We start from the raw sequence: 21,001 nt of genomic DNA on the forward strand, positions 1-21,001 counted from the left end.
TACTTTTAGATTTCAGTGCAGCCTTTGATATTATTGACCATAACCAGTTGAGAAAAACATGTTATGGCTTTTCAATCTCAGCTCTAAATCCACAATATGGCAACCTAATAGAACTCAGAAGACTTTCTTTATTGGAAGCTTCTCTAATGTCAAACATGTTAAGTTTTTTTTTTTTACCAATTAACAAAGCATATGTGTCCATGAATGCTGATGATTCAAACATATACACATCAGTAACCACAGCTAATGAAGTCACTGAAACCCTTAACAAAGAGTTGGTCTGTTTTGGAATGGGTGGGCAGCAATAAACTGGCCCTGAACATGTCTAAAACTAAGAGCATTGTATTTGGTACAAATCATTCCCTGAATACTAGACCTCAGCTGAATCTGGTAATGAATGGTGTGGATGTTGAACAAGTTGAGGAGATTCAATTGCTTGGTGTTTCCTTAGATTGCAAACTGTCATGGTCAAAACATAGAGTCAATTGTTGTAGAAATGGGGAGAGGTCGGTCCGTATTAAAGAGATGTGCTGCTTTTTTGAAACCAGACTCCACAGATCAAGTCCTGCAGGCTCTAGTTGTATCTTGATTATTGTCCAGTCATAATGGTCAAGTGCTGCAAAGAAAGACCTAGTTAAGGCTCAAATTTATAAGGCTGTATAAAATGTAAGATGAAACTAATGTCATGTAGCTAGATATCGTTGATCACCGCTCGCAGACAGACAATCAACGGGCTCCTAACCAATTGTGCCATTTTACTTATTTTTCTGCCACCATCACTTATGACCTAAAAGAGCTTCTGGATATCAGAACAGCGATTACTCACCTTGAACTGGATGAAGATTTTTTTTCTTTAACGAATCGGACGCTAAGTATTTACTGCTGATACTGGACCAGAACCAAATCTCTGTAATTCACATGAAGACGGGACCGGGTGCCTTGTGAGAATTAGTCGGCGAGTGGGTAACCCGCCTCTACCATCAGTCCTATTGGCCAACTTGCAATCATTGGAGAATACGCTGGAAGAGCTTTGTTCAAGACTATCCTACCAACGAGACATTAAAAACGAATATCCTATGTTTCACTGAGTCATAGCTAAATGATGACATGGATAATATACAGTTGGCAGGGCTTTCCGTGCATCAGCAAGACGGAACAGCTGCCTCCTGTAAGACGGGGGGTGGAGGTCTGTGTCTATTAGTCAATAATGCAAAATCTAATATTAAGGAAGTCTCTGGGTTTTGTTCGCCTGAGGTAATCTCATGATAAACTGCAGACCACACTATTTACCAAGAGTTTATCTAGGTTTTCCAAGATGGCATAGCAGTAGGACGTGTGTTTGTCTTTGTCTTATCACGTGTAGATAGCCGGTCGTTTTCGTATATATATCTTAATCTCACTTTCTATCTACAAACTAAATATACTTTCTTGCAACCCGCTCACCCAATGTGGTACGGATCTGCAATTTTTATTCCTTATAACTGGAACTTCCATCAGGAGCTAGCCAGCTAACTAGTCTTTGTTAGCCACAGCTAGCAGTCTTCACCTTTTTCTCGGTCACCAGCCAGCCTTAGCTCGGGCATCACCGGCCAGTCTGCACAGCACGATATCAACCCAGAGCATATCGGACTGCTTCTCCCTACCACATCACTGGAATCATGCCGCTCTGGATCATTACACCGGATCATTGCAGCTAGCTAGCTGAAAACGAGAGGCTACTGTTAGCTAACGCCTCTGTCCCGAAGTAAGCACCAGCTAGCCTTGAGCTAGTCTTGAGCTAGGCCCATATACCAGCTAATTTTGGGCTACAATACCTCCTTTGCCAATTGGCCTGGACCCTTTATTGTCGACACGAAGCCCCGCCGATCCATCACGAATGGACTGCTGACGTGATCACCCAATGTGGTCTCAACAGGCTATTCTGTTACGTTGTTGATGAAGAACCATCTACTAGCCCCGGCCTGCTCACTCTTCTGAACGCTGTGTCCCCTGCTCGCCTAGCGTAGTAGTGACTACCGAATGGCACCCTGACTCACCTATTGCTGCTCTTTTGACTCTATGATCACTCGGCTACACAGCTGATGCCCCCTGGACTGTTTCAATAACACGGTACCTCATTTTGTTTACCTGTCGGCCACAGCCTCAACTCAGGTGCTGTATGTACCTAACTGACCCGCTCTGCCTATTCAACGCCATATACCCATTGTTGTGTTAGCTCTCCTGATCAACACCTGTGATTGCTTTATGACTCTCTGTCAATATGCGTTGTCTATTGCTGTCCTGGTTAGTTCTTGTTTTATTTCACTGTAGAGCCCTGAATCCCACTCAAAATGCCTTAGATAACTATTTTACCCCACCCTACACACATGGGGAGACCTCACATGGCTTAACAGGTGCCTCCAGAGTTGAAACCAAACGTCGTCACTCAATGCCTAGGTTTACCTCCACTGTACTCGCATCCTACCATACCATTGTCTGTACATTATGCCCTGAATCTATTCTAACACGCCCAGAAATCTGCTCCTTTTATTCTCTGTCCCCAACGCACTAGATGACCAGTTCTTATAGCCCTTAGCCGTAACCTTATCCTACTCCTCCTCTGGTGATGTAGAGGTTAACCCAGACCCTGTAGCCCCCAGTTCCACTCCTATTCCCCAGGCGTTATCATTTGTTGACTTCTGTAACCGTAAAAGCCTTGGTTTCATGCATGTTATCAGAAGCCTCCTCCCTTAGTTTGTTTTATTCACTGCTTTAGCACACTCCGCCAACACTGATGTCCTAGCCGTGTCTGAATCCTAGCTTAGGAAGGCCACAAAAACAATCTGAAATTTCAATCCCCAACTACAAGTTTTTCCGCTAAGATAGAACTGCCAAACGGGGTGGAGTTGCAATCTATTGCAGAGAGAGCCTGCAGAGTTCTGTCATGCTATCCAGGTCTGTGCCCAAACAGTTTGAGATCATACTTTAAAAAATCCACCTTTCCAGAAAAATAAGTCTCTCACTGTTGCCAATTGTTATAGACCCCCCCTCAGCCCCCAGCTGTGCCCTAGACACCATATGTGAATTAATTGCCCCCCATTTATCTTCAGTTGGTACTGTTAGGTGACCTAACCTGGGATATACTTAACACCCTGGCCGTCCTACAATCTAATCTAGATGCCCTTAATCTCACACAAATTATCAAGGAACCTACCTGGTACAACCCTAAATCTGTAAACACTGGCACCCTCAAAGATATCATCCTGATCAACCTGCCCTATAAATACACCTCTGCTGTTTTCAAACAGGATCTCTGCGATCACTGCCTCATTGCCTGCATCCGCAATGAGTCCGCGGTAAAATGACCACCCCTTATCATTGTCAAACGCTCCCTAAAACACTTCAACGAGCAAGCCTTTCTAATCGACCTGGCCCGGGTATCCTGGAAGGATATTGAACTCATTCTGTCAGTAGAGGATGCCTGGTTATTCTTTAAAAAGTGCTTTCCTCACCATCTTAAATAAGCATGCCCCATTCATTTTTTTTTAAAACTAAGAACATATACAGTGAGGGAAAAAAGTATTTGATCCCCTGCTGATTTTGTACATTTGCCCACTGACAAAGAAATGATCAGTCTATAATGTGAATGGTAGGTTTATTTGAACAGTGAGAGACAGAATAAGAACAAAAAATCCAGATAAACACGTCAAAAATGTTATAAATTGATTTGCATTTTAATGAGGGAAATAAGTATTTGACCCCCTCTCAATCAGAAAGATTTCTGGCTCCCAGTTGTCTTTTATACAGGTAATGAGCTGAGATTAGGAGCACACTCTTAATAAAGGGAGTGCTCCTAATCTCAGCTTGTTACCTGTATAAAAGAAAAATGTCCACAAAAGCAATCAATCAGATTCCAAACTCTCCACCATGGCCAAGACCAAAGAGCTTGCCAAGGATGTCAGGGACAAGCTTGTAGACCTACACAAGACTGGAATGGGCTACAAGACCATCGCCAAGCAGCTTGGTGAGAAGGTGACAACAGTTGGTGCGATTATTCGCAAATGGAAGAAACACAAAAGAACTGTCAATCTCCCTCGGCCTGGGGCTCCATGCAAGATCTCACCTCGTGGAGTTGCAATGATCATGAGAACGGTGAGGAATCAGCCCAGAACTACACGGGAGGATCTTGTCAATGATCTCAAGGCAGCTGGGACCATAGTCACCAAGAAAACAATTGGCAACACACTACGCCGTGAAGGACTAAAATCCTGCAGCGCCCGCAAGGTCCCCCTGCTCAAGAAAGCACATGTACATGCCCGCTGAAGTTTGCCAATGAACATCTGAATGATTCAGAGGACAAATGGGTGAAAGTGTTGTGGTCAGATGAGACAAAATGGAGCTCTTTGGCATCAACTCAACTCGCCGTGTTTGGAGGAGGAGGAATGTTGCCTATGACCCCAAGAACACCATACCCACCGTCAAATATGGAGGTGGAAACATTATGCTTTGGGGGTGTTTTTCTGATAAGGGGACAGGACAACTTCACCGCATCAAAAGGGACGATGGACTGGGCCGTATACCGTCAAATCTTGGGTGAGAACCTCCTTCCCTCAGCCAGGGCATTGAAAATGGGTCGTGTATGGGTATTCCAGCATGACAATGACCCAATACACACAGCCAAGGCAACAAAGGAGTGGCTCAAGAAGAAGCACATTAACCTGTTGAGGACAGACGTTCTGCTAGCGGAACCCCGTTCCGCCTGCGGAACCCCTAGCCAACAGCCAATGGCATCACACGGTGTGAAATACAAAACCAACTAAAATACTACAATTCAATTTTCTCAAACAATCAACTATTTTACACCATTTTAAAGATAAGACTCTCGTTAATCTAACCACATTGTCCGATTTCAAAAAGGCTTACAGCGACAGCAAAACATTAGATTATGTTAGGAGAGTACATAGACACAAATAATCACACAGCCATTTTCAAAGCAAGCATATGTCACATAAATCCAAACCACAGCTAAATGCAGCACTTAACTTTGATCTTCATCAGATGACTCTCCTAGGACATTATGTTATCCAATACATGCATGTTTTGTTCAATCAAGATCATATTTATATCAAAAACCAGCTTTTTACGTTAGCATGTGATGTTCAGAACTAGCATACCCACCGAAAACTTCCAGTGAATTTACTATATTACTCATGATAAACATTGCCAAAATACATAACAATTATTTCAAGAATTATAGATGCAGAACTCCTTTATGCAATTGCTATGTCTGATTTTAACTTCTTTGGGATAGGGGGCAGTATTTTCACGGCCGGATAAAAAACGTATCCGATTTAATCTGGTTAGTACTCCGGCCCAGAAACTAGAATATGCATATAATTAGTAGATTTGGATAGAAAACAGTAAAGTTTCTAAAACTGTTTGAATGGTGTCTGAGTATAACAGAATTCATATGGCAGGCCAAAACCTGAGAAGATTCCATGCAGGAAGTGCCCTGTCTGACAATTTGTTGTCCTTCTGTTACATCTCTATCGCAATTACAGCATCTGTGCTGTAACGTGACACTTTCTAAGGCTTCCATTGGCTCTCTAAAGCCGCCAGAAAGTGGAATGGGGTATCTGCTGTCTCTGGGCAAAGTATAGGAGCAGAGTTTGTAAGTGGTCAGCTTGGGGACAGTGAGATTGGAGATGCGCGGTCACGAGAACTCGCAATGTTTTTCTTTCTCTCTTTGGATGAATACAACGTTGCCCGGTTGGAATATTATCGCTATTTTACGACAAAAATAGCATAAATGTATTTTAAACAGCGTTTGACATGCTTCTATGTACGGTAATGGAATATTTTGAAATTTTGTCACGAAATGCGCTCGCGCGTTACCCTCAGATAGTGAACTGAACGCACGAACAAAACAGAGGTATTTGGATATAACTATAGATTATTTGGAACCAAAACAACATTTGTTGTTGAAGTAGAAGTATTGGGAGTGCATTCTGACGAAGAACAGCAAAGGTAATCCAATTTTTCTAAAGAGGAGTGGGACAAAATCCCTCCTGAGATCTGTGTAAACCTGGTGGCCAACTACAAGAAATGTCTGACCTCTGTGATTGCCAACAAGGGTTTTGCCACCAAGTACTAAGTCATGTTTTGCAGAGGGGTCAAACACTTATTTCCCTCATTAAAATGCAAATCAATTTATAACATTTTTGACATGCTTTTTTCTGGAATTTGTTGTTATTCTGTCTCTCACTGTTCAAATAAACCTACCATTAAAATTCTAGACTGATCATTTCTTTGTCAGTGGGCAAACACGCAAAATCAGCAGGGGATCAAATACTTTTTTCCCTCACTGTATAGCCCTTGGTTCACTCCAGACTTGACTGCCCTTGACCGGCACAAAAACATCCTGTGGTATACTGCATTAGCATCGAATAGCCCCCATGATATGCAACATTTAAGGGAACCAATATACACAGGCAGTTAGGAAAGCATAGGCTAGCTTTTTCAAACAGAAATTTGCATCCTGTAGCACAAACTCCAAAAAATTCTGGGACACTGTAAAGTCCATGGAGAATAAGAGCACCTCCTCCCAGCTGCCCACTGCACTGAGGCTTGGTAACACTGTCACCACCAATTAATCTACAATAATCGAGAATTTCAATAAGCATTTTTCTATGGCTGGCCATGCTTTCCACCTGGCTACCCCTACCCCGGTCAACAGCTCTGCACCCCGCACAGCAATTTGCCCAATTCTCCCCATTTCTTGTTCACCCAAATCCAGATAGCTGATGTTCTTTAAAAGCTGCAATATCTGACCCCTACAAATCAGCTGGGTTAGACAATCTGGAACCTCTCTATCTAAAATTATCCACCTCAATTGTTGCAATCCTTATTACTGGCCTGTTCAACCTCTTTCGTATGGTCTGAGTTCCCCTTTTCAACGGGGGAGGAACTCTAGACCCAAACTGTTACAGACCTATATCTATCTGCTACAAGACCATGGTGCTTGCCTACGGAGCTGTGAGGGGAACGGCACCGCCGTACCTTCAGGCTCTGATCAGGCCCTACACCCAAACAAGGGCACTGCGTTCATCCACCTCTGGCCTGCTGGCCCCCCTACCTCTGCGGAAGCACAGTTCCCGCTCAGCCCAGTCAAAACTGTTCGCTGCTCTGGCACCCCAATGGTGGAACAAGCTCCCTCACGACGCCAGAACAGCGGAGTCAATCACCACCTTCCGTAGACACCTGAAACCCCACCTCTTTAAGGAATACCTGGGATAAGATATAGTAATCTTTCTAACCCCCCCCCCCCAAAAAAAAAGATATAGATGTACTATTGTAAAGTGGTTGTTCCACTGGATATCAGAAGGTGAATGCACCAATTTGTAAGTCGCTCTGGATAAGAGCGTCTGCTGAATGACGTAAATGTATCCTACCCTGCCTTTCTAAAGTCTTCGAAAGCCAAGTTAACGAACAAATCACCAACCATTTCGAATCCCACCGTACCTTCTCTGCTATGCAATCTGGTTTCCGAGCTGGTCATGGGTGCACCTCGGCCACGCTCAAGGTCCTAAATTATATTATAACCGCTATCAATAAAAGACAGTCTGTGCAGCCGTCTTCATCGACCTGGCCAAGGCTTTCGACTCTGTCAATCACCGCATTCTTATCGGCAGACTCAACAGGCTTGGTTTCTCAAATGACTGCCTAGCCTGGTTCACCAGCTACAGTTGAATTCGGAAGTTTACATACACCTTAGCCAAATACATTTAAACTCAGTTTTTCACAATTCCTGACATTTAATCCTAGTACAAATTCCCTGTCTTCGGGTCAGTTAGGATCCCCACTTTATTTTAGGAATGTGAAAGGTCAGAATAATAGTAGAGCATGATTGATTTCATCTTTTATTTCTTTCATCTGGGAGTTTCCTGGCCATGGACCCAAAATATTGATGTTTTGTTCCCCGAGCCACTAAGTTATCACTTTTGCCTTATGGCAAGGTGCTCCATCATGCTGGAAAAGGCATTGTTCATCACTAAACTGTTCCTGAATGGTAGCGCTCACATTGTCTTCTCCGGATATGCTTTTTTCCGGATGCCCCAAACAATCGGAAAGGGGATTCATCAGAGAAAATGACTTTACCCCCGTCCTCAGCAGTCCAATCCCTGTACCTTTTACAGAATATCAGTCTGTCCCTGATGTTTTTCCTGGAGAAAAGTGGATTTTTTGCTGCCCTTCTTGACACCAGGCTATCCTCAAAGTCTTTGCCTCACTGTGCGTGCAGATGCACTCACACCTGCCTGCTGCCACTCCTGAGCAAGCTCTGTACTGGTGGTGCTCCGATCCCTCAGCTTAATCAACTTTAGGAGATGGTCCTGGCACTTGCTGGACTTTCGTGGGCGCCCTGAAGCCTTCTTCAAAACAATTGAATGGCTCTCCTTGAAGGTCTTGATGATCCGATAAATGGTTGATTTAGGTGCAATCTTACTGGCAGCAATATCCTTGCCTATGAAGACCTTTTTGTGCAAAGCAATGATGACGGCACGTGTTTCCTTCCAGGTAACCATGGTTGACAGAGGAAGAACAATGATTCCAAGCACCACCCTCCTTTTGAAGGTTCCTGTCTGTTATTTGAACTCAATCAGCATGACAGAGTGATCTCCAGCCTTGTCCTCGTCAACACCTGTGTTAACGAGAGAATTACTGACATGTCAGCTGGTCCTTTTGTGGCAGGGCTGAAATGCAGTGGAAATGTTTTTGGGGGATTCAGTTCATTTGCATGGCAAAGAGGACCTTTGCAATTATTTGCAAGTCATCTGATCACTCTTCATAACATTCTAGAGTATATGCAAATTTCCATCATAGAAACTGAGGCAGCAGACTTTGTGAAAATGTATATTTGTGTCATTCTCAACTTTTGGCCATGACTGTATGCAGACGACACCATTCTGTATACTTCTGGCCTTTCTTTGGATAATGTGTTAAACTTTTTAGGGATAGGGGGCAGTATTTGGAAGTTTGGATGACTGAAGTGCCCAAAGTAAACTGCCTGTTACTCAGGCCCAGAAGCTAGGATATGCATATGCATGGTAGTATTGGATAGAAAACACTAAAGTTTCCAAAACTGTTAAAATGTCTGAGTATAACAACTGATTTTCCAGGCAAAACCCTGAGGACAATCCATCTAGGACATTCTTTTTTTAGGTCATTTGACTTTCCAATGCCTTTCTATGGGAAAGCTTAATTATTAGGACCCAGATTGCAGTTCCTATGGCTTCCACTAGATGTCAACAATCTTTTGAAATTGTTCGATGTTTTTTTTTTAAATGAAGAAGTTTTCGTATTCTTTCTAAGTGTCACTCAGAAGGACTCTAGTATTTTGGTGCGTGTCTATGACTGCGCGCTCCTCGTTGTTTTTCTCAGAATTTGAAAACCGTTTATTCCGTCTTAAATTTGATCGACTATTTACATATTAGGGTACCTGAGGTTGGATTAGAAATGTTGTTTAAAATGTTTGGACCAAGTTTACAGGTTACGTTTTACATTCATTGTAGGCATGTTGGGCGAGTTAGAACAGGTGTCTTTCTGAATCAAATGGACATTTTGGGGATATAAAGAAGGACTTTATCGAACAAAACATCAATTCATTGTGTAACTGGTACATTTAGGATTGCAAAAAGATGAAGATCTTCAAAGGTAAGCAATTTATTTTATCGCTATTTCTGACTTTCGTAATGCATCTGCTTGGTTGGAAAATGTTTGGTGCGCTCCGATGAGGGTGCGCACTTGGTTATTTCTCCGGTATTGAATATACTATTTTCCGACTTAAATGTTATCGTTTATTTACATATTAGGGTACCTGAGGATTGATTAGGAACGTTGTTTGGCATGTTTGGACTAAGTTTATTGGTAACGTTTGGGATTCATTTTGTATGCATTTTGAACGAGGGGAAACTGGTAGATTATTGAATGAAGCGCACCAAATAAGCGCACCTGTTACTTTTTTGGGATATAAAGGACTTAATCGAACAAAAGGACCATTTGTTATGTAACAGGGACCCCTGTGAATGCAACCAGATGAAGATGTTCAAAGGTGAGGGATTTATTTTATCGCTATTTCGGACTTTCGCGATGCATCTGCTTGGTTGGAAAATGTTTTTAATGCTTTTTTATGCGGGGCGCTGTCCTCAGATAATCGCATGGTGTGCTTTTGCCGTAAAGCCTTTTTGAAATCTGACAACGCGGCTGGATTAACAAGAAGTTAAGATTTTAAATGATGTATGACACTTGTATTTTCCTAAGTTTAATATTACGATTTCTGTCATTTGAATTTGGCGCACAGCAATTTCACTGGATGTTGTCGGTGGGTTGCTTGAGGCACGCCTATCCCAAAGAGGTTTAATTACAAACTTCCAGACGAGCTTCAATGCCATACAACACTCCTTCCGTGGTCTCCAACTGATCTTAAATGCAAGTAAAACAAGATGCATGCTCTTCATCCGATCGCTACCCGCCCGCCTATTTAGCATCCCTTCTCTGGACAGTTCTGACTTAGAATATGTGAACAACTACAAATACCTAGGTGTCTGGTTAGACTGTAAACTCTCCTTCCAGGCTCACATTAATTACGCATCTGCAATCCAAAATTAAATCTACAATCGGCTTCCAATTTTGCAACAAAACATCCTTCACTCATGCTGCCAAACATACCCTCGTAAAACTGACTATCCTACCCATCCTTGACTTCGGCGATGTCATTTACAAAATAGCCTTCAACACGTTATTCAGCAAGTTGGATGTAGTCTACCACAGTGCCATCCGTTTTGTCACCAAAGCCCCATATAATACCCACCACTGCGACCTGTATGCTCTCATTGGCTGGCCCTTGCTTCATATTCGTCGCCAAACCCATTGGCTCCAGGTCATCGATAAGTCTTTGCTAGGTAAAGCCCCGCCTTATCTCCGGTCACCATAGCAGCACCCACCCGTAGCACGCGTTCCAGCAGGTATATTTCACTTGTCATCCCCAAAGCCAACTCCTCATTTGGCCACCTTTCCTTCCAGTTCTCTGCTGCCAATGACTGGAATGAATTGCAAAAAATCACCGAAGTTTTAGTCTTATGTCTCCCTCACTAACTTTAAGCATTAGTTGTCAGAGCAGTTTACCGATCATTGCACCTGTACACAGCCCATCTGAAAATAGCCCACCTAACTGCCTCATCCCCATATTGTTATACATTTTTTGCTCCTTTGCACCCTAGTATCTCTACTTGCACATCTATCACTCCTGCGTTTTTAATTGCTAAATTGTAATTATTTCGCCACTATGGCCTATTTATTGCTTCACCTCCCTAATCTTACTACATTTGCATACACTGTATATAGACTTTTCTATTGTGTTATTGACTGTACGTTTGTTTATCCCATGTGTAACTCTGTTTGTGTTGATCAATGTGGCTCAGCATTCACCCGACTCTACGTCAAGCCTGGTCAATATTCCATTTCATATTTTTATGGTGCACATGCAGGCCAGCAGTATATAATCAAACCGTTCAAAAGTTTGGGGTCACTTAGAAATTCTTGTTTTTGAAAGAAAAGCTATTATTTTGTCCATTAACCTCTCTTGGGTAGGGGGCAGTATTTTCACGGCCGGATGAAAAACGTACCCAAACTAAACTGCCTACTACTCGGGCCCAGTAACTAGAATATGCATATTAGTAGTAGATTTGGATAGAAAACACTCTGACGTTTCTAAAACTGTTTGAATGATGTCTGTGTATAACAGAACTCATATGGCAGGCAAAAACCTGAGAAAAAGCCAACCAGGAAGTTGAAAATCTGAGGCTGTAGTTTAAAAAGAATTTATTCCCTTTCCAAACTACAGTGACTTAAGGGTCATTGTGCACTTCCTAAGGCTTTCACTAGATGTCAACAGTCTTTAGAAAGTTGTTTGAGGCTTCTATGGTGAATTTTGAGGAAATAACAGCCGGTTCAAGCAGTGGACTGTGAGGTCATGTAGTTACTTCATGCGCAATCACGCATGGCTAGCATTTTTTTGTTTTCATTCTGTAATGAATACGCTATTGTCCGGTTGGAATATTATAGATTATTTATGTTAACACCCTAAGGATTGATCGTAAACATCATTTGACATGTTCCTACAAACGGTAATGGAACTTTTGAGCTTTTCGTCTATTGAGTTGCGCTCCCGCATCGTGCCTTTGGAATAGTGTTCTGGACGCGCCAACAAAATGGAGGTATTTGGACAGAAATTATGGACTTTATCGAACAAATTCATATTTCTTGTGGAAGTGGGAGTCCTGCGAATGCATTCTGCTGAGGATCAGCAAAGGTAAGGAAAGATTTATAACACTAATTTAGAGTTTTGTTGATGCCAGAACTTGGCGGGTAACTGTATAGCTTGCTTTGATGGCTGAACTCTTCAATATTCTGAGTACAATATTCTGAGTACAATGTGCTTTCTCCGTAAAGTTATTTTGAAATCTGACACAGCGGTTGCATTAACCTGTTGGGGATAGGGGGCAGTATTTGCACGGCCGGATAAAAAACGTACCCGATCTAATCTGGTTACTACTCCTGCCCAGTAACTAGAATATGCATAATTGTTTGATTTGGATAGAAAACACCCTAAAGTTTCTAAAACTGTTTTAATGGTGTCTGAGTATAACATAACTCATATGGCAGGCAAAAACCTGAGACGATTCCTTACAGGAAGTGCCCTCTCTGATCATTTCTTGGGCTTCTACACTCTCTTTACTGAAAACTGAGGATCTGTGCTGTAACGTGATCCTTCCTACGGCTCCCATAGGCTCTCAGAAGGCGGCAAAACGTTGAATGATGCCATTGCAGGCCCTGGCTGAAAAACAGTAGCGCATTTGGATAGTGGTTGATCAGAGAACAATGAGACTGGGGGCGCGTGCACGAGGCGACACCATATTTTTTTTTTTCGTCTTTGAACGAAAACAGGGTTTCCCGGTCGGAATATTATCGCTTTTTTACGAGAAAAATCGCATAAAAATTGATTTTAAACAGCGGTTGACATGCTTCGAAGTATGGTAATGGAATATTTAGAAATTGTCACGAAACGCGTCGGGCACCCTTCGGATAGTGTCTTGAACGCATGAACAAAACAGAGGATATTTGACCATAACTATGGATTATTTTGAACCAAACCAACATTTGTTATTGAAGTAGAAGTCCTGGGAGTGAATTCTGACGAAGAACAGCAAAGGTAATCCAATTTTTATTATAGTAAATCTGAGTTTGGTGAGGGCCAAACTTGGTGGGGTTCAAAATAGCTAGCCCGTGATGGCCGGGCTATCTACTCAGAATATGTGCTTTTGCCGAAAAGCTATTTTAAAATCGGACATAGCGATTGCATAAAGGAGTTCTGTATCTATAATACTTAAAATAATTATGTTTTTTTGTGAACATTTATCGTAATTTAGTAAATTCACCGGAAGTATGCGGTGGATATGCTAGTTCTGAACGTCACATGCTAATGTAAAAAGCTGTTTTTTGATATAAATATGAACTTGATTGAACAAAACATGCATGTATTGTATAACATGATGTCCTAGGAGTGTCATCTGATGAAGCTCATCAAAGGTTAGTGCTGCATTTAGCTGTGGTTTGGGTTTATGTGACATATGCTAGCTTGAAAAATGGGTGTCTGATTATTTCTGGCTGGATACTCTGCTGACATAATCTAATGTTTTTTTGCTTTCGTTGTAAAGCCTTTTTGAAATCGGACAGTGTGGTTAGATTAACGAGAGTCTTGTCTTTAAAATGGTGTAAAATAGTCATATGTTTGAGAAATTGAAGTAATAGCATTTCTAAGGTATTTGAATATCGCGCCACGGGATTCCACTGGCTGTTGAGTAGGTGGGACGATTTCGTCCCACATACCCTAGAGAGGTTTTAAGAAGTAGTATGTCTATAATTCTTTAAATAATTGTTCTGTATTTTGTCAATGTTTATGATGAGTATTTCTGTAAATTAATGTGCACATTCACAGGAAATTGTGGGAGGCAAACATTTTCTGAACATCACGCACCAATGTAAAATGCTGTTTTTGGATATAAATATGAACTTGATCGAACAAAACATACATGTATTGTGTAACATGATGTCCTGAGTGTCATCTGATGAAGATCGTCAAAGGTTAGTACTTAATTTTAGCTGTATTTCTGGTTTTTGTGATGCCTCTCCATGCTAGGAAAATGGTTGTGTGGCTTTTCTTGTTTAGGTGGTGTCCTAACATAATCTAATGTTTTGCTTTCTCTGTAAAGCCTTTTTGAAATCGGACAATGTGGTTGGATTAAGGAGAAGTGTATGTTTGAGAAATTTGAATTATGAGATTTTGGTCGTTTTGAATTTGCCGCCCTGCTATTTCACTGGCTGTTGGGAGTGTGTCCCGCAGGTGGGACGGTCACGTCCCACATACCCAAGAGAAGTTAAAATAACATCAAATTGATCAGAAAAAAATCTCACAAGTCCTCAACTGGCAGCTTCATTAAATTTTCCCGCAAAACACCAGTCTCAACGTCAACAGTGAAGAGGCGACTCTGGGATGCTGGCCTTCTAGGCAGAGTTGCAAAGAAGGAGACATATCTCAGACTGGCCAATAAAAATAAAAGATTAAGATGGGGGGGAAAAAGAACAGACACTGGACAGAGGAACTCTGCCTAGAAGGTCAGCATCCCAGAGTCGCCTCTTCACTGTTGCCGTTGAGACTGGTACTATTTAATGAAGCTGCCAGTTGAGAACTTGTGAGGCGTTTGTTTCTCAAACTAGACACTCTACCGTACTTGTCCTCTTGCTCAGTTGTGCACTGTGGCCTCCTACTCATCTTTCTATTCTGGTTAGAGCCAGTTTGCGCTGTTCTGTGAAGTGAGTAGTACACAGTGTTGTACGAGATCTTCAGTTTCTTGGCAATTTCTCGCATGGAATAGCCTTCATTTCTCAGAACAAGAATAGACTGACGAGTTTCAGGAGAAAGTATTTGTTTCTGGCCATTGTGAGCCTGTAATCGAACCAACAAATGCTGATGCTCCAGATACTCAACTAGTCTAAAGAAGGCCAGTTTTATTGCCTCTTTAATCAGAACAACAGTTTTCAGCTGTGCTAACATAATTGCAAAACGGTTTTCTAATGCTCAAATAGCCTTTTTAAAATTAAACTTGGATTAGCTAACATGCCATTGGAACACAGGAGTGATGGTTGTTGATAATGGGCCTCTGTATGCCTATGTGTATATATTCCATTTTTTTTTTTTTGGGCTGTTTCCAGCTACAATAGTCATTTACAACATTAACAATGTCTACACTGTATTTCTGATCAATTTGATGTTATTTTAAAATGGACAAATAATTAGCTTTTCTTTCAAAAACAAAGACATTTCTAAGTGACCCCAAACTTTTGAACAGTAGTGTATATTTTTTAAATTACATTTCAGATGTATACATACAGTACCAGTCAAAAGTTTAAAAAAGTGTTAAATCAAAATATTTTAGATTCTTCAAAGTAGCTCCACTTTGCCTTGATGACAGCTTTGCACACTCTTGGCATTCTCTCAACCAGCTTCACCTGGAATGCTTTTCCAACGGTCTTGAATGAGTTCCCACCTATGCTGAGCACTTGTTGGCTGCTTTTCCTTCACTCGGCAGTCCATCTCAATTGGGTCGAAGTCGGATGATTGGAGGTCAGGTCATCTGGCGATGCACTCTATCACTGTCCTTCTTGGTCAAATAGCCCTTACACATCCTGGAAGTGTGTTGGGTCATTGTCCTGTTGAAAAACAAAATGATAGTCCCATTAAGCGCAAACCAGATGGGATGGCGTATTGCTGCAGAATGCTGTGGTAGCCATGCTGGTTAAGTGTGCCTTGAATTTTAAATAAATCATAGACAGGGTCACCAGCAAAGCACCATCACAACTTCTCCATGCTTAACTGTGGGATCCACACATGCTGAAATCATTTGTTCACCTACTCTGCTTCTCACAAAGACACAGCGGTTGGAACCAAAAATCTCCCATATGGACACAAAACATACATGTATTGTGTAACATGAAGTCCTATGAGTGCCATCTGAAGATCATCAAAAGGTTAGTGATTAATTTTATCTCTTTCTGCTTTTTGTGACTCCTCTCTTTGGCTGGAAAATGGCTGTATGATTTTTTGTGACTAGGTCGCTGACCTAACATAATCATATGGTATGCTCTCGGCGTAAAGCCTTTTTGAAATCAGACACTGGATTAACAAGAAGTTTATCTTTAAAATGGTGTATAATACTTGTATGTTTGAGGAATTTTAATTATGAGATTTCTGTTGTTTTGAATTTGGCGCCCTGCAATTTCACTGCCTGTTGTCGAGGTGGGACGCTAGTGTCCCACATATCCCAGAGAGGTTAATTAAGGACAACAAAGTCAAGGTATTGGAGTGGCCATCACAAAGCCCTGACCTCAATCCTATAGAACATTTGTGGGCAGAACTGAAAAAGCATGTGCGAGCAAGGAGGTCTACAAACCTGAGTCAATTACACCAGCTCTGTCAGGAGGAATGGGCCAAAATTCATCCAATATGTTGTGGAAGGCTTCCCGACACGTTTGACCGAAGAAACATTTTAAAGGCAATGCTTACAAATACTAATTGAGTATGTATACTTCTAACCCACTGGGAATGTGATGAAAGAAATGAAAGCTGGAAAAAATAATTCTCTATTCTGACATTTCCCATTCTTAAAATAAAGTGGTGATCCTAACTGACCTAAGGCAACTTTTACTAGGATTGTATGTCTTGAATTGTGAAACTGAGTTTAAATGTATTTGGCTAAGGTGTATGTAAACTTCCGACTTCAACTGTGACATTTTTATTTTAACACTTTCTTGGTTACTACATGATTCCATATGTGTTATTTCATAGTTTTGATGTCTTCACTATTATTCTACAATGTTGAAAATAGTAAAAAAAAAAGAAAAACCCTTGAATGAGTAGGTGTTTTAACTTTTGACTGGTACTGTATATGCACTAATCATTATTGTTTGGGTTGTTTTAATGTTAAGCATAGCCTTTAAAAGCACAGCTTGAGTGGATATAAAAAAACATGAATAACTATTACTGACGTGTTAAAACTGCCTTGGGAAATGCACAAAGCAAGTGTAGCATTATATACCAGATCACCACATGAGATCTTTAGAATCCATCATCATTTGTGGCAGATACCCTCTTGATGTAGAAGTTTGCAATTTGATATTTATGGTAGCATTCAACATGCTTTATGGATGTGTACTTACATTATTCCTTCAATTTGTTGAAGGAATCATGAGTATTAATCATCCTTATCCCTCCCTCAGGGCAGACGATTGCATCTGTACCCGGAAGCTGGATGCGGCGTCCACAGAGGCTAAGTTTCTGCAGGACCTGGGTTTCCGCATGCTCAACTGTGGCCGGACAGACCTCGTGAAACAGGCGGCCAACCTACTGGGGCCTGATGGTATCAACAGCATGAGTGAGCAGGTCCGAGAGATACACATATTAGACACACAAGCTCGACATGCACTTACAGTACGTACAGTAAAAACCTTTACACATGTGACCAGATTTCTCTGTGAGCTTAAGTCAAATGATAATCTTTTTTATAGAAGTACAGACTCAGAGATTCAAAATGGTCTATCATTTTTTTTTTTGAAATCTTTATTTTAACAGGGAAAACAGACTGAGACCTGGATCTCTTTTACGGCTGTGCCCTGTGTAAACATGTTGACATGTACAGTTTTAGGCATACAGACAAGAACATTTCAAACATACAAAACAAAGACACAATTCAACAGAAACAATCACAGACAACATCATATTGATCCTCCATAACATTTTAAAATGGGCAAGGGACACCAGAGTGTCAAACTTAAGTTGGATCTGCAGTTTGTTCCATAAATAAGGCGCAAAGGAACTAAAGGCAGTCCTACCCAACTCTGTGGAGACTGCAGGAGTCTCTAATGTAATCCACATCTGTGATCTGGTTTTAAAATTGGTATATCTAGTGGAAATTAATGATGATATATATGGAGGTAGTTTTAACCTCTTACATCTAGACGTTCCGCTAGCGGAACACCTGCTCCAATATCCAATGATGGGCGTGGCGCGAAATACAAATTCCTCTAAAATCCGAAAACTTCCATTTTTCAAACATATGACTATTTTACAGCATTTTAAAGACAAGACTCTCGTTAATCTAACCACACTGTCCGATTTCAAAAAGGCTTTACAGCGAAAGCAAAACATTAGATTATGTCAGCAGAGTACCCAGCCAGAAATAATCAGACACCGATTTTTCAAGCTAGCATATAATGTCACAAAAACCCAGAAGACAGCTAAATGCAGCACTAACCTTTGATCTTCATCAGATGACACACCTAGGACATTATGTTATACAATACATGCATGTTTTGTTCAATCAAGTTCATATTTATATCAAAAACCAGCTTTTTACATTAGCATGTGACGTTCAGAACTAGCAAACTTCCGGGGAATTTACTAACAATTTACTAAATTACTCACGATAAACGTTCACAAAAAGCATAACAATTATTTTAAGAATTATAGATACAGAACTCCTCTATGCACTCGATATGTCCGATTTTAAAATAGCTTTTTGGTGAAAGCACATTTTGCAATATTCTAAGTACATAGCCCAGCCATCACGGGCTAGCTATTTAGACACCCGGCAAGTTTAGCCTTCACCAAAATCAGATTTACTATAAGAAAAATGTTAATACCTTTCCTGTTCTTCGTCAGAATGCACTCCCAGGACTTCTACTTCAATAACAAATGTTGGTTTGGTCCCAAATAATCCATCGTTATATCCAAATAGCGGCGTTTTGCTCGTGCTTTCTAGACACTATCCGAAATGGTAAATCAGGGTCGCGCGCATGGCGCATTTCGTGACAAAAAAATTCTAAATATTCCATTACTGTACTTCGAAGCATGTCAACTGCTGTTTAAAATCAATTTTTATGCAATTTATCTCGTAAAAAAGCGATAATATTCTGACCGGGAATCTGCTTTTCGGTAAATAGAGGGAAAAACAGAAAGACGGGGGCGGCCAGTGCACGCGCCTAAGCCCTTTGTCCTCTGATAAAGCGCTCGTGTGTTTCAGCCAGGGCTTTGAATTACGTCATTCAGCTTTTTCCCAGGCTCTGAGCGCCCATGGAAGCCGTAGGAAGTGTCACGTAACAGCAGAGATCCTTTGTAATGGATAGAGATGACAAAAGGCCAAGAAATGGTCAGACAGGGTACTTCCTGTACAGAATCTTCTCAGGTTTTGGCCTGCCAAATGAGTTCTGTTATAGTCAGACACCATTCAAACAGTTTTAGAAACGTTGGAGTGTTTTCTATCCAAAGCTAATAATTATATGCATATTCTAGTTTCTGGGCAGGAGTAATAATCAGATTAAATCGGGTACGTTTTTTTATCCAGCCGTGAAAATACTGCCCCCTAGCCATAACAGGTTAAAAGAAGCGCTTTATAAATAAACAAGAGAGCATGTTGCTCTCGCCTCACAGATAGAGGCCCAACCCACATGTTGATATAGGATACAGTGATGAGTTTTGTAACTATCACCCGTGATAAACCTGAGTGCACAATGGTAAATAGCATGTAGTGGTTTTAATGTGTTTGTGATGCATGCATATAGATAATATCACCATAATCTAAAACGGACATAAAAGTAGCCTGCACAATTTGTTTTCTATTTACAAAGGACAGACAAGCCCTGTTTCTGTAAAGGAACCCTATCTTGAATTTGAGCTTTTTTCCCAATTCAGTAACATGTTTTTTAAAAGAAAGCTTATCTAACCATACCCCTAAATATTTATATGCAGAGACCTGTTTGATTTGAGTACCATCCAAGCTAGTGATTACAAAAGTGTTTCTAACTGAGAGTTTAGACCTAGAAAAAAACATGACATTTGTTTTCTTAGCGTTTAAAACAAGTTTAAGCTGTAAAAGAGACCCCTGTAGTATCCTAAAATCAGACTCCAACTGCATTAAAGCTTGGTCTGCTGTTGGAGCAATAGAGTACATCACTGTGTCATCTGCATATAAATGGAATTTACAATATTTGACATCATCACCAATGTTGTTTATATAAAGTGAGAACAATAGTGGGCCAATTATTGAACCCTGAGGCACCCCTTTAAGTAACTGTAAGGAGTCAGACTTGACCCCGTCGACCATGACACCCTGAGTTCTATCTTTAAGATAGTCATAAAACCATCGGCAGGCATCAGTGCCCACTCCTATAGATGACAGCTTACTCAAAAGGATAGCATGGTCTACAGTGTCAAAAGCTTTTGACAAATCTACCAACGCAGCACAGTGCTTTCTATCATCTAAGGCATTTGCAATATCATTTACAACAAGCATAGTGGCTGATGTGGTACTGTGTTTAGATCTAAAACCAGATTGATTGTCTGTTTGTTGACTATAGATTCTAGGATCTTTGCCAGACAAGGGAGCCTAGAGATGGGTCGATAGTTATCCAAATCACTACCGTCACCTCCCTTATGTAATGGCAGAACAAAAGCTGCTTTCCACACCTTAGGGATAATTCCTGTGCTTAATGTTAGATTAAAAATGTGTGTCACTGAACCAGCAATGATAGGTGCAGCACACTTAAGTAAGAACGGGTCTAAATTGTCAGCGCCTAAGGATTTCTTAGTATCAATGGCACACAGGGCAGCTAGAACCTCTGCTTTGGTTATTTTCTGGAAACTAAAAACAGGGTTACCATTTTTCAGAGTAACGGTTGAAAAGCAAGACGAAAAATCAACTAACTGGCCAGTGCCACAATGGCCACTTTTCCTTTCAAATAAAAAACCAGCAGAGATGAAATGCTTATTAAAAGCATCACAAATATCATTTTTTTCACTTAGGATACAGGAATCTGAGGTAATTTGCTTAGGAAGAGAAACAGCAGAATTCCC

At 41.0% G+C, this 21,001-nt stretch overlaps 1 protein-coding gene across 2 annotated transcripts in view; it reads left to right on the plus strand.

Moving 5' to 3' along the window:
* Positions 1-21,001, plus strand: part of LOC106609097 (ankyrin repeat and BTB/POZ domain-containing protein BTBD11-A) — a 223,711-nt gene that overhangs the window by 129,338 nt on the left and 73,372 nt on the right. For both annotated transcript variants that reach the window (XM_014207500.2, XM_014207503.2), the window contains one exon: positions 17,371-17,533. In XM_014207500.2, the coding sequence (XP_014062975.2) occupies positions 17,371-17,533 (163 nt within the window). The remainder of the gene's footprint in view (positions 1-17,370; positions 17,534-21,001) is intronic.

This window comes from Salmo salar, chromosome ssa07 (assembly GCF_905237065.1).
Source record: "Salmo salar chromosome ssa07, Ssal_v3.1, whole genome shotgun sequence".
NCBI classification, from domain to species: domain Eukaryota; kingdom Metazoa; phylum Chordata; class Actinopteri; order Salmoniformes; family Salmonidae; genus Salmo; species Salmo salar.